Raw genomic sequence first — 16,552 nt, 5'->3', positions numbered from 1 at the left:
AAGTAGTCTTATTATTTACAATTGTTGCATTTTTCTCTTTATTTATTTTTGCAAGGAAGGAACAAATTAGAAGTAATTAAATACATGCTTAGCTTGAAAAATTTTTTGTAACACAACCTTTCTAATATTGTATTTGTTATGCCAGAAACGGGTACTCGAAGTAGCTGAGGAGCTCTGATGCTCTCTGCCTGCATTTTGATTTCTATCCACCCTCTTTGAATAGTCTGCTGACAAAATTAGGGAGGGCAACTGCTAGATGTTGTTAGAAAAGACATAGAAATGTAAAGGGCTTTTGAGGCAGAAACTAGAACAAATAGGTTCCTAAACAAATCAAAAACTTATCATCAAACAGGAACTGCCAGGTGTCAACAACAAATACAAGATAATTCAACTGGAGCCAAAATACTAAGACTGTGAATTGAAATTGAGACTCTTGCAAAGCTATGAGTCATTATCAGAAAATCAGAACTTAACTACAAAAATAAAAAATCAGAACCTAAAAAACTACACCAACATGTATTCACAGTTCACATCTGTAATTTTGGACAAAGGACAAATGGTGCTGTGCTGGAATTCATAAGCAAGTCTTTTTGAATGGAATTGCAGTACCTCTTGGGAGGCAGTATTCTTGGCAATCAGGAAATGTGTCGTAGCCCAAAGAGATTCTGAAATAGGTGACAAACTTAAAAATTGCAAAGAAAAAGGAAATAAGATGGAAACACACACATGAAAAATAACAATTGAAAGTTCAGCTTTCCATATATCAAAATTTCATGAACAAAAAAAAAAAAAAAAATTACCAGCCAGAACACAGAGGGGTTTCTATCTATCATTTTTACTGAACTGTGTGTTCTCTTAATAGAAACATGTAATTAAAATAATGACCTGAAATGATTTAATTAACAGAAGATGCAATTATGTTTTGAATTTGAACAAAATTAATAGTTAGATGAGAAGCATGATTATAAGAGCACATTGGTCCTTTACAAAATTAGGAAATTTTCAGCCAAGCAGAGATGCAGATATTTTGTTAATGATGCCTGTTTCTACACCTATGTGCAGATTAAAATGACTGAACTCTAATGAGCAGTACAATCATATTGAAGGTCCCCAATCAGCTAAGGATGAGGCAGATGGCCGACGAGGTCTGTAAATTAGTAATAAGTTAGTACCATACAGTGCTGTCAGGGTTCTGCTGCTACTGCATTTTTCCATCTTTGTTTGTCATCTTCATGCAGGGCTTTTGATCTATTAGACTCAAAGTGGTCTATAAATTTTAGTAAGCTTTTAAAACTTCATATAAAAAACGGTTGATGTTCGCTCTGTGTGCGTGAAGTGACCATATTTGTTGAAGATGATTATTAGTAGTCTTGTGCATGGTGTATGCATACAGTACTCAGCTGTCAATCATCCTGACACTGAACTCACCTGCAAGATAAAATGTTCACTTCACTTAACGTTGAAAAGTTGCTGCAGTTGCAGACAGTGCATCGTTCTTGCTTGGATAAACTTGTATTTTGTTGGAATAATAATATTATAATGTAATGTATTATTTTTGATAATGGAACAAAGATCTACAATCTTTAAGTTCCATGTTTAGTAATAAAGTACATCTTGCTCTTTCAGACCACCCTTCTACTCCTGTGCCTACATATTTATTTAAAAGGAGTCTAGCTAAAGACATGTTCAGGCAACTGGGGAAAAACTGGGGGATCCTGACAATATATGTCTGCACCTGGAGGACACCATGCTACCTTCTCTCCAGCCATTTTCCACTTTTAACATTTTAGATACTCTGTGTTTTAAGATTAGGCAGCATCATATTTCTAAAATGATTTATTACTGGTAAAACACGCAAACCTCTGCGCCTAAAATAAAATGCTGCAAAAGAGGAGGTATAAATAGTAAACTTTCCACCCTTTCTTTACAAACATAAGAACTTACATTGCATTAGGTTTTCTAACACATATGTATAATGTCCTGGGGGATTATCAATAGATGGGCTTGCTGGGACCATACAATAAACCTTTCTGCCCACCAGGTTGCTGCAAGGAATTTTTTTTTAATAGCCATTACAGGTCATAAGCTTACGATTAAGACCAAAGTCAAGGCTCTAGCCCCATTAGATTGCAACAGACATGCATCATTCTAGATTAGATAGAGCCTTTCATATCTGTCTGTCTGTTATATATAACATATATGTATATATATATTTTCCAGTGTTCACAATATATATATATATATATATATATATATATATATATATATATATATATATATATATATATATATATATATAAACGTCTACGTGTGGAAGTGTGTCTGTCCGTTTGTCCGGCTCGGAAGTGAGACGTGGAGTTGGGCTAAGGGCTCCACCTCTGAGGATACACAAGTGAGACCAGCATGTCGGCAAAACGAAACATCCAAAGAGAGTCACTTGCTTACCTGCTAATAAAGAAGCGAGACCAGCGAGAGAAACTCGCTTAGCTGCTAATATACAACAGAAGCAAGCAGGTCAGCAAAAAACAGAACCTCGCTTAGCTGCTAAGAATAATTGATGTGATAGATTGATTGAAGTGCCAGAATCCATGGATTCTAGGAGCTCTGGCTTTATACAGCTAGTTATAGAAGACACTAATATATACTGTATATATATTGACAGATAGAGATCATTTTTATTACAATTGTTTTCATATACTGTACATGTTTTAATTTCCATAGTACAATAGTGATTTTATCATGTTATGGTGTCTTTTAATTGAGGTCTGTCTTACTTCTAGTGGTTTATCAGTATATTATCTGTACCATGTTTTGAAAAATGATTCTGATATTCTATAATCTTTTCTATTTCTTAGAGAAAATGAAATGTGATGGTAGTTCAACAAAAATAAGAATAGTAAGGGAATTTCCTACTCTAGGTTATGATTTCCATTTTTTTTACTAGTTTTAGTTGTCTTTGTTTAGATGTTGTGGGAACATTTTGGACAGAAGTAATAAGAATTGGCTAGACGTGAGTTCAGACACCAATGTCAGGCTCTAAATCAATAATTACATATGACAGCTATATATTAGGGAGTTCGGTCAATTCCAAGCTTACTCTGAAACCAAGTCACATCCTTTTGTTGCAACTTTATTATAGGCATAAAAGAAATGATTAATTTTGACTTGGCAGTTCAGCTTGGTATTAACTTTTTTCTTTAGCTGCATTTCAATGAACTCACTGTTTCAGTATCTGAACTGTGCCTGTTTGTCTGCGTCTTTGGATTCTCCTTTTTCTCAATGATAATGCAAAGCTACCACAAACTGAAGAATGTGAAGGTGTGCTTTTAATTTTCTACCTAAAGGGCTTAAATGAGTAAGCACTAGAGTAATTTTATTTTTATGGAGGCTTAGTAATGAATGATTGTAAGTGATCTGAAGCAACCTACTCAGGGTTTCTATTTGATGATTTGCCTGTAGATTTTATACTTGCAGTTGTACATAATTATATATTGGAACTTGAAATCTTAATCCCAAGTATGTTTTATTTTGAAACACCACCTTGCTTTGGTTTACATATTAACTGTTCTATTATTTATGGACTTCAACTCTCTTCATAAAATAAGTGGCTGAGATTGTCCATCCATCCATTTTCCTAACCCACATATCCATGGTAGGGCCAATCCCAGTAACAACTAGGTGCAAAGCAGGTAAAATTCCTGGACATGTCTTTAGCTCATTGCATGGTGTACGCGTGCACACACGCACACACACACGCACACACGCACACACACACACAGAGTAGGACCAGTTCAGCAATTGTGTTCACCTGACTTGTATGTTTTTAGACTGTGAGAGATCCCTGGAGCACCCAGAGAGTAAATCTACACTGAGGCAGGGAAAACATGCAAACTCCACACAGAGGACACCCAGCAGATATTAATTGCCTGTTATTGATCATTCTTAGATCAGGTAATGTTAATGAGAACTTGCATTATGAAAAAATACATTGCCAGTTTTGAAACAACAAAATGAGACTGTAATTCCACACAGAATATTTATAGTAACTCAGATTATCCTATAGCAGAAGAGCTGTAGGATTTTTTTATGATTATTAATCATTAAGATGCCCATCCAGAAGAACGCCATAATAATGTGGAATTTTAATGAAGACATTTTTACTTGGGCAATTATCAGTTTTGCCTTCAGCAATACCAGCAATTAACTGAATAATTTGGCAACGGTCCTTATTTACTTTACCTCTCCCTTTTGTAGGAGTTGGGTCTCTGGCTGTAAGACTAAGATGAAAGTAACTGAAGCACACTTGTTTTAAGAAACACAATAATCCATTTATTGATAAACACAAGAATTTTAGAAATATAATAACGGCATATAGACAATGCAGACACACTAGACAGATGTAACATATGCTGGCTGTTTACTGGTATTTAGAGTTTTTCTTTATCTTGGCACAGATTAATAGTTTACCAAATCTTTATGGATGATGACTGATGTGTGGAGTTGTTGTTTTGCTGTTGCTTCGGGTTCAAGTGGGGGATTCTTCATTTGTTGGAGTGCACTCTCTCTTTGCTGCATGATCTTTGTCAGTGCTGTGCTGCTGCATCCTCAGCTTGTCTTCTGCTGTCTTTTGCAACTTAATAGGAAGAAGGCATTACTCATTCTGGCCCAAGATTTTAGATGCTGAAGTTTCCTTCTTAAAGTACTGGCTTCTCAACCTCAAACTACTAGTACACAGCTTTGGCTTGACAAACTGGGTCTCGATTTCTGGTTCACAAAGAGAAAAGCTTGTCAGAGTCTGCTCTCCAAGGAAAAGCAGCTCAAACCTTCTTAGGTTTCAGAGACCAGATCTCGTAAGGTCATCTTGCACATTTCGCCCTCCCTGTGAGAATCCCACAGAGGGTACTACAACGGAATTCCTGAACTTTTCTTAACATGCCATTCTTGTTCTTATTATTATTATTATTATTTTGAGAGATAGGTGCATGTGATTTTAAAGGAAGGTTGTGTCTTCTCCTACTTGGGTTAAAGTCACTTACATTTACAAAATCAGTCTTCTAATAGGCGAGTTATTCAGTCCATCATAGTTGTTCCCCTTGAACTTTAGGTCTTTGCTCTTGCTTGAGTCCGTTTCGCGCCCTTCTAGCTCAAGTGGTCTGCAGAGTGGTCTCTGAAGGGATGTCCGTGCAATTCTGATTTACACCTTTGTTACTAGATGAAGTCCAGGCAGATCCTGGTGCAAGCTGGAGTCAGTGGCGTAGCTGGAGGGGGTGGTCCGCCCCGGGCGGCACATTTTTGGGGGCGGCGTTATTGGCCAGAAGGCTCAGTACAATTTGTGTGTAAGCAGCAGGGTTCGGATAAATATCACTCATGTATGAAAAAAAGTCAAATTCTCTGATTTTTAACCACAAATGCTTGAAAAATAATGTTCAGACTGTCCTTCTGCATCAGACACAGCAGATGAAAAGTATGAGGCAATGACAAAAATAACCATAAACGTTTCACCGATAATAATTTCTAGGAAGATTAACTACTAATTTATAATTTATAATTTCATTTTGTTATTAATCCGAATGCGTTCTTGCTCTGTGCAGAAAACATCCCCACCTATTACTTTGGTTCTGGTTTTTGTAGCGTAATTATATTAAACTAATAATTAGAACACGGCTTATCAGTGCATCTATACTATATTCTTGTCTAGTTCATGCTTATAAATGTATATAAAAAATTATTGCTGTTTATATATGAATAAATCTATGCAAAATGTATCTTAATTTTTCTCTATACGTCATTTTAATTTTCTATTTAAATAGTTTAACATATTCAGATATGTTGGAGGGTGGCAAATTGAAGCCCAACCCCGAGCGGCACGAACTCGAGCTACGCCACTGGCTGGAGTGCAGTCACTTAGAGTAGAATGTAAGTGGGAGAAGGTGCAGCTGAATGCCGGCATCCTTGTTAAATCTTCTTTCTTGACGGACTGGGAGTTCTACAAAAGCCTAACAGAATGGGCAATGCCCACTTTGTCCTACAGCACTGGCAGGTAAGTTTAGTTGAAATCAGGATATTTGTTTGGCAGTTTTTTTTTTTTTTTAAATAATGTCATCCTAAACATTAAAGAATTCATTAGAACAAGTATGGTGGACATTTAAATGACCTAACTGCAATTTAAATTTAATTAGGTACTTCTTTAAAAGAGATGTTTAGAGAGTGTGGCGAGCGGATGGGGGCGGTACCTGGAAGGACCGGAGGAGGGATTACGCCTCCTCCAGACCACTTGGGGGCAACCATCCTGGTGGCTTTGGGGACCAGGGGCAAGGAGCTTGGAGGCTCAACCCTATAGGGGCCCATGGTCACCACCAGGGGGCGCCCCGATGCCTGATGAGCCCTGGGCCTCATCACTTCCGCCACACCTGGAAGTGCTGGGGGGAAGACCACCAGGGATGCCTGGAGTGCTTCCAGGTGCACAGCCGGCACTTCTGCCACTCCAGGGAGTGCCGGCATGAACTCATTGGGAGGCACCTGAAGCACATCCGGGTGGATGGATATAAAAGGGGCCACCTCCCTCCATTCAATGGCTGGAGTCGGGAGGAAGAAAGACTGAGCTCGGGAGGAGAGGACTGGAGGCAGACCTAGAGAGAGAGGCATTGGAAAAGGCCTGGACTCTGGGGGTTAAAGTGGGTTGTGTGCTGTTTCACTGTAAATAATGTATAATAAACACGTGTTGGTGCTTGAACCATCGGTGTCCACCTGTCTGTGTCCGGGCAGGCTTCCACAAGAGACAGAGAGGAATAAAAATGAGCTGGTTCAAACGAGCTAGTAGTAATTTCGCTCCAGCTTCACCTATTAAAAAACAATCAAGAAGAGCCTAAGCAGCCTGAACAAGCTAAATTATCTAATCAATAGGTTTTTAAGAAAGGTTTGTCTTTGTGTTGTGACAAAGTGACTCATTTTAAAATTCTCTTCTCTTAAAGAAAGAGGAGAATAGCGTATAATATAATTTTATGCAGTGCCTACTACCAAGAAAAGTAATAGCAGGCAAGATAAACCACTGAAGAAAACTTTTAAAGAAGTGAAACACCAATAAAAGTAATTGCAGAGCATGTCTGTATGGCAGTGTGAAAGACACAGAGACTGTTTGACAGCAACATGACAGACCTGGTTCCCTAAAAGTAAAGAGATGAGGGACATCAAAGCTAGAGGCAGAGAGTGGTGCTTTGGATGGGCAGAACAAGTCCCCCAGCATGCAAGGGCAGCCACCACATCTTGGGGGCACTGTTGTAAAGCTACCATTCTAACATATACTGTAATCAATCAGTTATTAATGTTTTCTTAAATTGTTTGAAAAGTTTCATATTTCCTCCTAACAGTTAAAAATAATACTTTTTTGAAAAGTTTTAATATTTTTTATTAGCATCACTAGAACATTAGAACAATCTATTCAGTATAACAAAACTCAAATCTCCTATTCACTTGATTCTTCCAAAAGCACATCAAGTTGAGTTTTGATGATACGTAAAGTTCTGTCTAGTACACTACTTGGTAACTTATTCCATGTGTCTGTGGTTCTTTGAGATAAACTAATGTTTGGTTGACATTTACCCTTAACAAGTTTCCAACTGTGTCCCTGTTTTCTTGATGAAATTCAGCCATGTTTCTCCTTAGTCTCCTCTTGCTTAAATTGAAAAGGCTTAGCTCTTCTAATTTTTCCTCATAACTCACGCTCTGTATACCTGGAACCAGCCTAGTCTCTTCTCAGGACTTTTTCAAGCAGAGACAGAGATTGTATAAAGACACACACTACTAGTATATGAGATGGTGTCCTTACACCTTGACTATTCAAATTTCAGTAAAACACACAATACAGACTTTACACTTAATATTTAGTAAGACTGCTTTATGTCCTCAAGAGGGCATAAAGCAATACCATACTCATAGTCCATTTGCTTTTTTCCAAATCAAGGGATTGTTTGTTACTCTGTTTCAATTTCCTGTTAGTTTAGTTGCATAACACACTGTAAACTTTTAAGTGAACTAAACATACCAACTGTGGGCGTGTCATGGAATTTTTTCATTGGGCAGAAACATTTTTTCCTTGGACAAAAAAATATTATGAAGGGTCAACAACAGTCATGTTTGTGCACCACGGTAGTTTCTGTAAGTATTTGGTATAATTACCAAATATAGCTCTATGAGCAAAACACATTATCAAACAAATGGAAGACTATTTGAAAATTATGTGCTGCAATGCTTACTACAAAATGCATGTTTCAAAAAGGAAAGTATATAAAAAGCAAGCTCTTTTGAGGGCATACACTGAGGTGCTGTAGTTTTATGACAGTAGACGCTTCATTTCACTTTGTGATGCTATGTTTTTACTCTCCAGTAGCCACCATATGAATGTAGCCTAGGTTGACATGTTTGCTTTTATAACTGGTGTAACTGTTTGTTAATAATATTTATTTTGGAATGTTTAACATTTTCTACATCTGTCCAAGTTAGTGTACCTCTGTATCCATGTTGCTTCTGAAAAGCGATTGCATTTAGATACGCATCACTACTGGTGTAAGGTTAAGGGATTTGATCGTTGGTCTCATAAGAACTGCTATTCATTCCTTCCCTTTTCAACTACTGTAGTATCACACGTGTAAGGGGCATGTGCTTGCTTTGTTTGGGTTGTAACTGTGTGAGTTGTTACATTTGTACCTACTGTATATGCATTTGTTACATTGTGTTTAATGCTTCATTTTAACTCCTTATTTGGAGAATGAGATTCCCTAATTATGGACAGCAGATGCTTGGCATGTCTACCATAGCCCAGCATGCACAATTGTACCCATAATGCACAGTATTTTCTGTAGTTAGATCCGTCCTGTGTCAGGTCACATTCATACCTCATGTGAACCACTCCAGGTTTTGCTTAGTATCATACTGATTGAGCCTCCTGATTGTTTTGGTCTGCACTCAAGTGCATTTGGCACGTTCAAATCAACCTAAACAAACTTGGCCTACAGAGAAATTGCACCTGAGTTCCAAAAAATGCACCAAAGGAACTAGGTGTGAAAATGCTCTTTAATGTAAATATCTAAAAGTTTTTTTGTGCAGCAAATTATAACAGTGGAATTTCTGGAATAATGTATGAATAGATGCAACTATATGGTCTATCTATTTGGCTGCAGTTTTGATTCATTGTTCTAAGCGGCTCAAATAATTATTTGAGATGTCCCATTAATGTTTATGAGTAAAGGTTATAGCAAGTTTAAACTGTAAACCATAATAATGTTACACATTTTAGTCCTCCGATTAGTTTGTCAGGCAGATTTGTTGCCATATTGTAGTGACGCAGTTGTTAGGACTTCTAATTCAAAGATCCAAATCTCACACCAGGGGTCTCATGTATAAATGGTGTGTATGCACAAAAATGTTGCGTACGTCCGTTTCCACGCTCACTTCAAAATATATATCAAAACTAAACTAGGTGTAAAGCCATGCACATTTTCACGCCAGCATCCCCCTTGCGTATGCACGTTTCTGCTCGGTTTTGCAAACTGGTGGCACCTAACATCAAAGCATTGCCGCTGTTTCTGTGGTCTGCTTTTCTTTTTTCGATTCACATCTATGATGCAGGTTTTATCAAACACCCCAAAATTAATTGCATATCATTTACAAATTTAATTCACTTGATTGTAATTATTCTGTAACAATATAATGGTACACGGAAACTAAACTATTCCAGCTACCATGGCTGCTTTAGCATTGTTAGAAGACACTGCAAACGGAAGAATTACTGCATATTTATAGATGATGATGACTGGCTTCTAAGACTATTTTGATTTTCAAGAGCTATCCTCTGAGTTGTGTGCTGAAGTTGCTCTACCTACTCTATTGCAAGTTCAGTCCACTCTCGGGTTTTTAACCACAGGTGCTTTTCAACATGATCTTGACAACTGACCAGGTATTTCACTAACATTACTGAGTCATGCCATGCAATCGGTACAGGATGGTATTATCCACTAGTCATCCAGATATGTTCAATTTCCATGCACTGGGAAACATGAAAGCACAATTCGCAGCAACATCTGATTTTCCAAATATAAATGGAGAGGTCAGCTAGACACACATTGCTATTGCAGCATGCTGAACAAGTTGCATCAGCCAGTAATGAATCACCAAAAGATATATGCGTTGTGGCGCTCCGTGCAGACATATAAAGGCGCCTTCAAAGAATGAAATTGCTTATGTAAATATAAAGCATTTCCACTCTATTAATCTGCTTCTCTATAGTGCACCGACTCTGACCCACGAAATGATCAGCCAAATTGGATAGCATTACAACTTCTTTTGAAAGTAATTAGCAGAATGTAAAAACAGGTAATCAGAGCAGCATTTATTTAATCAATTCATTTAATTTGTGATCCATCAGCAAGATTGGATTACTGGATTACTTATATTTATTTAACAATATTGTAGCAAAAAATGCATGTATTCTGCACACTGTAAGCATACAACTGGATGACTTGACATGTAGATTATCCCTTTTGGCTGGGGTATTCCTTGGAAAAAAAAATAGTAGAAATAGGATCACAAATTTACCTAATAGAGTATTAGGGTGAAGTGAATACCATTTGCAACAATTTATAAAGATTATATGCAGTGAACAGTGTGTTTCTGAATTAAGGGCCAGCAGGGCAAAAATTGGTGTAGCGTAGAAATCGTTGGCACAACCTGATAGATAGATAGATAGATAGATAGATAGATAGATAGATAGATAGATAGATAGATAGATAGATAGATAGATAGATACTTTATTAATCCCAAGGGGATATGAAAAAGCTTTTACAGCAGAACTTTGATTTAATGGTTCCAAGTTTTGCATTTTCTCCACATGTAATGTTATTTTGGATGCTTTTCTTGACATTAAAAAAAAAAATCTCCTGCCTAAACAATGTGCGGACCTGCAGCTAAAAACTGATTCTATCCTGATTTTTTCTTAGTTTCTGAAATTTTTTGATTGCTCAAAAAATATTTTGTTATTGATACAAGTCAGGTATGAGAGTATATATATATATATATATATATATATATATATATATATATATATATATATATATATATATATATATATATATATATATATATATATATATATATGCTCTGCACACACACAAAATTAATAAAATAATTTTATCAGACAAGTAAAAATTAATAAACAGAAGCTGGATGTTGTGCTGCTTTACATTGTTTCAGTGCAGACCTGCATCAGGAAGAGGGAAACAGTAAACGAAAGATCATAACTGCACGTAGAACCTTGTGGGCATGAGAGGAGGCAGGACTTGAGTGCCATGTGGAGGGTTTGGATGCAAAACAGTTGAAAGGAAACTAGCCTAAATTGTTTATGAAAAGCTTTGACATAGTGACATAGTGTCTTTTTTTATTTAATCACAGTTCTTGTGTCACATACTGTAGGAGTAAAAAAAAAAAAATAGTAATTTAGATGCAGTGTGGAAATAGACTCTTTCCAGTTGAGCAATGGGGCTTGAAGGTCATCCATCACCTGTATTAAAATAAGGACCGTCTTGTTACTTTTTTTTTTTTTTAAATAATTGCGCACTTGCATTTCCAAGTTGAGGCAACAGAGTGCAGTAGAGAGCTACAAAATGTCCCATGCCATTTGCTTCCTTAAAGACAGCCACAGTTATGTTGAAGAAGAAAAAAAAAGAAGAAAGGAGATCAATACCTGAAAGGCACTACTCACAAGATATTATGCAGCATTCTTAATTTTCATCCACCAGTAGAAGTCATATAAAATTTGAAAAAGCCACCAAGGAAGCTTGCTTGTGCTCCTTCCTCTTAATGGAAAAGAATCCAGAAGTATGATACTCCTGTTTCAATGAAGCATAGAATCCTGGTACAGAAAGAACATGTAAACAAGTCAAACAAATCCCAGCACGCTGTAATATTCAGGTGCGTTTGGTGACTGATTTGAAAGTTGGAACATTTTGCATTTTTTATTTGCTTCATCCAAGAGTTAATTATTGCATTTTTGTTTATGAAATAGTTTTGTAACAATAAGTCATATTCAAAATTTATAGTGATAATAGAATGCAATTCAGTGTGTTAGCAGGCTCCATGAAATAAGCTTCTTCTTAACCACATTTTATAACGGAGTTAAAAATGGTACATAAAGAGGCTTGTGGTAGCTCAAAAGTCCATACACAGCAGACTAAACGTCAAGGGAAAATGTCATTGATTGATGTGTGTTAATGGTGGAGGGTCTGTGACTAATTGTTGTTCAATTTTCTTAAACATAACATTTTTGAAACTATACAACACAATTCAATTTATTTTTATATATCCCAAAATCACACAAGAAGTGCCGCAATGGGTTTTAACAGGCCCTGCCTCTTGACAGCCCCCAGCCCTGACTTTAAGAAGACAAGAAAAAACACCCCAAAAAACCCTTGTAGGGAAAAAAATGGAAGAAACCTTGGGAAAGGCAATTCAAAGAGAGAACTCCTTTCCAGGTAAGTAGGATGAACAATGGGTGTCAAGAAAAGGGGAAAATACAATACATAGAACAGAACACAAGTAATCCTCAATATAATAATGCAATAGAAATATTACAAGTACAGAGCAGATGATATTACATAATACAATTTGGATTTGTTCAAAGCCCTGGAGACCTTGGCCATCAAGCTGCCGCCCCCTATTGGCCATTCCACAGCTGAGTCAGCGCTGGGCCAGCCAATCCGACAAAAGGACCCCTCTACCCGATGATTCCTGCAATCCTCCATCAGAGATGATTTTACCTCAGGCAGGCAAAACAACTTGGAAGGTGGGCAGTGGCACCCAATAGAGAAGTACCCAGTAATTAGCAATAAAAATTAACGATTAAAAATGACAAATAGTAAAATAAAATCAGCATCATTATTACCCTATGAAAAGAGAAAAGGAACTGTAATAAGGTTCCCATCTACTTATTAATATTAGTTAAAACAGTGATTCAGTAAAATTAAATACTGTAAATAAGAACCTGGAAAAGAACCAATTTAATGTATAATTTGAATACAAATGGTAGACGATATGGAAGAAAATCAGGGTCTTCCTGTAATTATATACCTGAGACTGAAAGATCCGGGGCTTAAGCCACTGCAGCCCCCAGCCTGTGACACCACTGTCTGTTTTTAAACTCGTCAAATGCTTATATCAGTTTGAATAGCTGCGCCTTCTCATTTTATTAACCATTTAGCTGCAGGTTGATAATGTTCGTTCTGTACAATAATCGTCTGTTCAATCAATTCGGTCTTATATATGTTAACGTAATTGCTTTCCCCTTCCATTAATTTCCAGAGAAGTGACTGTTTTGGGCTCTATTAGTTATCTTAAAGCAGCAGGAGAAGGTGCCACTATGTGAATCGATTGCATGTGCGCTCTCCGCCCGGCAACTGGCTGACTTGCATTGGGCATCCAAGCGGATGTCCAGCAAAATTAGAAAATGCACAAGTTCAAGCAACTGCTTGCATAACTGAAACAATAAATTATTATCTATTCGAAGTCTCACAGAACGTTTCCCCATTGTAAGAGGGACAAGTTTGCAAATTCGCCAATGCATTTCACTGTGAAATTTAGAAATTTGAAAATGTCATGTAGTGCGTTCTGCTTTAGATAGCTGAACAAAAATTGAACCGTAATGAGAAATTTCTTTGAAGAATAAGTGTGCCACATCTTAACAAAATTCGTCTACTGGACATCAAGCTGTTTATTGCGGACAGACAGACATGGGCTTTCACAATAGGTGCTTTGCGCAACTTGGATTTATATTGTAGACTTGTCAATTTTGTCTTAGAGCCTGTTTCTTTTCTTATTTTCAACAGGGCCAAACTGCTTTGCAGATAACACAGTGATCCCAGCAGGCCGTGAAGTGAAAGTGGATGACTGCACCATATGCTATTGCACGTACGAAGAAGGAACGTGGAGAATTGAACGTCAGGCAACATGCAGCAAGCATGAATGCAAAGACAGCTAGGCAGACGTTTGAGTTTTGTGTAGGGGTGTGATCTAGAAGCTTATCCCAAACACCCCAAAATGGCCTGGTAAAAGTTTACTGTAGATCCCTGCAAGGCCAAGCATACAGAAAAAAAAAGTCATTTTAATAGACACTCATACCAAGTAGATGTGTGGGTGCAAAGGAAACACAAATAACTTTAAACATGCTATCATTTTTCTTCAGTACTTAAGGGTTTATTCTTTTTTGCTTTGATGTTCTTTGAAATGTTAAATGAGAGCAATTTTTATCTTTTTTGATATGCAAAGGGAATATTTTAATATATGGTGATATTACAAAAGAATTATTTGAAGAGTTCAATTGCTTTTCTAAACTGTCTTACAGTTCCCTGGAAATAGGGTGTATACTAAATATTTAAGACCGAGTGCCATTAAACATCAATTTATAAAGCAAACAATCAAAAGAAGAATGTTTTGCTATGAAAAAAAATATTAAGGGAAAGAAATAAATGTCCAAATGTAGTCAACAAATAGAGCCATCTATGTTCTGAGTCTGTCATTTGAATGATTTAGGTAGCAGGTTGATGAAAGGACACAAAAAAAAAAACCTTGGTGAGTATGTACCCTTCATCATTGCAACACATGAATTCATACATAATTCAAGAAAAAAGTAAAACAGAGTAATAATCAAGCTTTTTGTCATTTAAATCTATTCTGCTTTGAATGTATCTGCTACTCCTGTAATGCATTTTACACATCACTGGTTGGTTTAAAGTGCTCTATTTTGCTAAAAAAAAAACCTGTTATATTACTGTTGAATACTGAAGAATATTTATTTTATTGTGAAACACATACACTGTAGATATATGATAGAATGGACTATAGTTATTTTTAATGTGCTTGACTGTAAATAGCATTTGTTTGACAGATAACATGGTGCAAACATTAGCTAGATCATATTTTTTCTTCAAAAAATTGATATATGTGCACACAAAAATGAATATTTTTACCTTAAAAATGTAATGTATATAGCTTCTCCTTGCCTTGTCCAATGTGTTAAAAAGACTGTTTACTTATTTTTTAAAAATTATGTTTCAATTTTGCTAAATAGTAGAAGCTAACATTATGCAGGTCCTTATTCACCTCACAGCAACAAACCACCCACTGTAGCTGCTGTGAATGAACTAATTTCAGTCTAAAGTACTTTGCACATTGCAGATTCCCTGAAATCCACCCTCCAACCCACTCTTTCACCTCTGTTATTGGTATCATTTCTAAAAAGATTGATATCTATGTTTTTATTTTGCATAGCATCTTTCACAGCAGCCACCATCTCTAAATACTTTACACATTAAGATAAAATGCAAAATGAATACCGATGATGATTCAGTCCTGCTCTCTGAATTCAACCAATTGAATCATTCAGGGTGCAACTGCATATCACATCATGGAGATCAACATTCACGGCACTCTGTTTGACTGAGCTTCAGTGAAAGGTACTTTAAAAAATAAACACATGAATTGTCCTTCTGGAGTTAACACTCAGCTAAAAGGGTAATTAATCACTTCAACATCTCCTCACAACACTGGCCATCTATCTGTCTACCTACAGTATCTGGGCATGTAAAAGACAATCTATTGGGAAGTAAATAAGTACTTTTTTGCATACCTCACAGTGGAAACACAGAGAGTGCCTGTCTTTTAAGTGCTAAAATAAACCTTTAAAGCTTCTGCTCCTTACATCCATCACAAAGTTTGTTTTTACTGTCTAAATACCTAGCATTAGGTTCTTAAATTAATTTTGTCAAATAGTACAGCTTAAAATGTATACTATAACCCATTAAATTATCCAGAAAGTCAAAACAGTTAAAAATCTGAAAAATGATTTTCCAAGAGAATTGTAGTGTCTTGTCCTTAATCTTTGTAAATTATGTATGTACAGTTTTCATATTTTATACAGTCACACATGATACATCCAATATATGCCATCTGATCTTCTCCTGTGACGTATAAAAATTTCAGAAACACGCAGATTAGACAACAGTGTGAATCGGCTGGATGTCAAGCAAAGGGTATCCGTATATGATAGTTGTCATTCATTGATTGTTTTGGCAATAATCACTTTATTTTTTTTTATTTTTCATACTATCAATCTCTGAGATTTCACAGTGAATTTCATAAACAAATATAATCCTAATACAGGGATATTTCAACTGCTATGTACTGTTATTATTAATGGCTATGCTTAAAAATGATCATTTGGCTTCTAACTCTTGGGAAAAATCATTCTGTACATTCCCAATATTTGCCACTGAAATAAACTATACTTGTTTAACTTTATTAATATTGATGTGCTTTTAAAGTCTGGTTTTGCTGTACATCTTGTCTTCTCAGTCACAAATAATCCTAAAACAATTACCTTTTCATATAAAACCACATGGAATATGCAGTAAAAATCCATGTAAATAGTGAACTCACTTCAAACTTGGAGAGAGAGAAAAAGAGATGGGGTATAAATGTATTTAATGATACGCAATACATTTTAATTAAG

General features: G+C 36.3%; 1 protein-coding gene across 1 annotated transcript in view; it reads left to right on the top strand.

Moving 5' to 3' along the window:
* Positions 1-16,341, top strand: part of vwc2 (von Willebrand factor C domain containing 2) — a 94,380-nt gene extending 78,039 nt beyond the window's left edge. Inside the window, exon 4 of the mRNA XM_039737237.1 lies at positions 13,872-16,341. Within this exon, the coding sequence (XP_039593171.1) occupies positions 13,872-14,023 (152 nt within the window). The 3' untranslated portion in view covers positions 14,024-16,341. The remainder of the gene's footprint in view (positions 1-13,871) is intronic.
* The last annotated feature ends 211 nt before the right edge of the window (positions 16,342-16,552 follow it).

This window comes from Polypterus senegalus, chromosome 15 (assembly GCF_016835505.1).
Source record: "Polypterus senegalus isolate Bchr_013 chromosome 15, ASM1683550v1, whole genome shotgun sequence".
Taxonomy (NCBI): domain Eukaryota; kingdom Metazoa; phylum Chordata; class Cladistia; order Polypteriformes; family Polypteridae; genus Polypterus; species Polypterus senegalus.
This window is presented reverse-complemented; position numbering and strand designations above follow the sequence as displayed.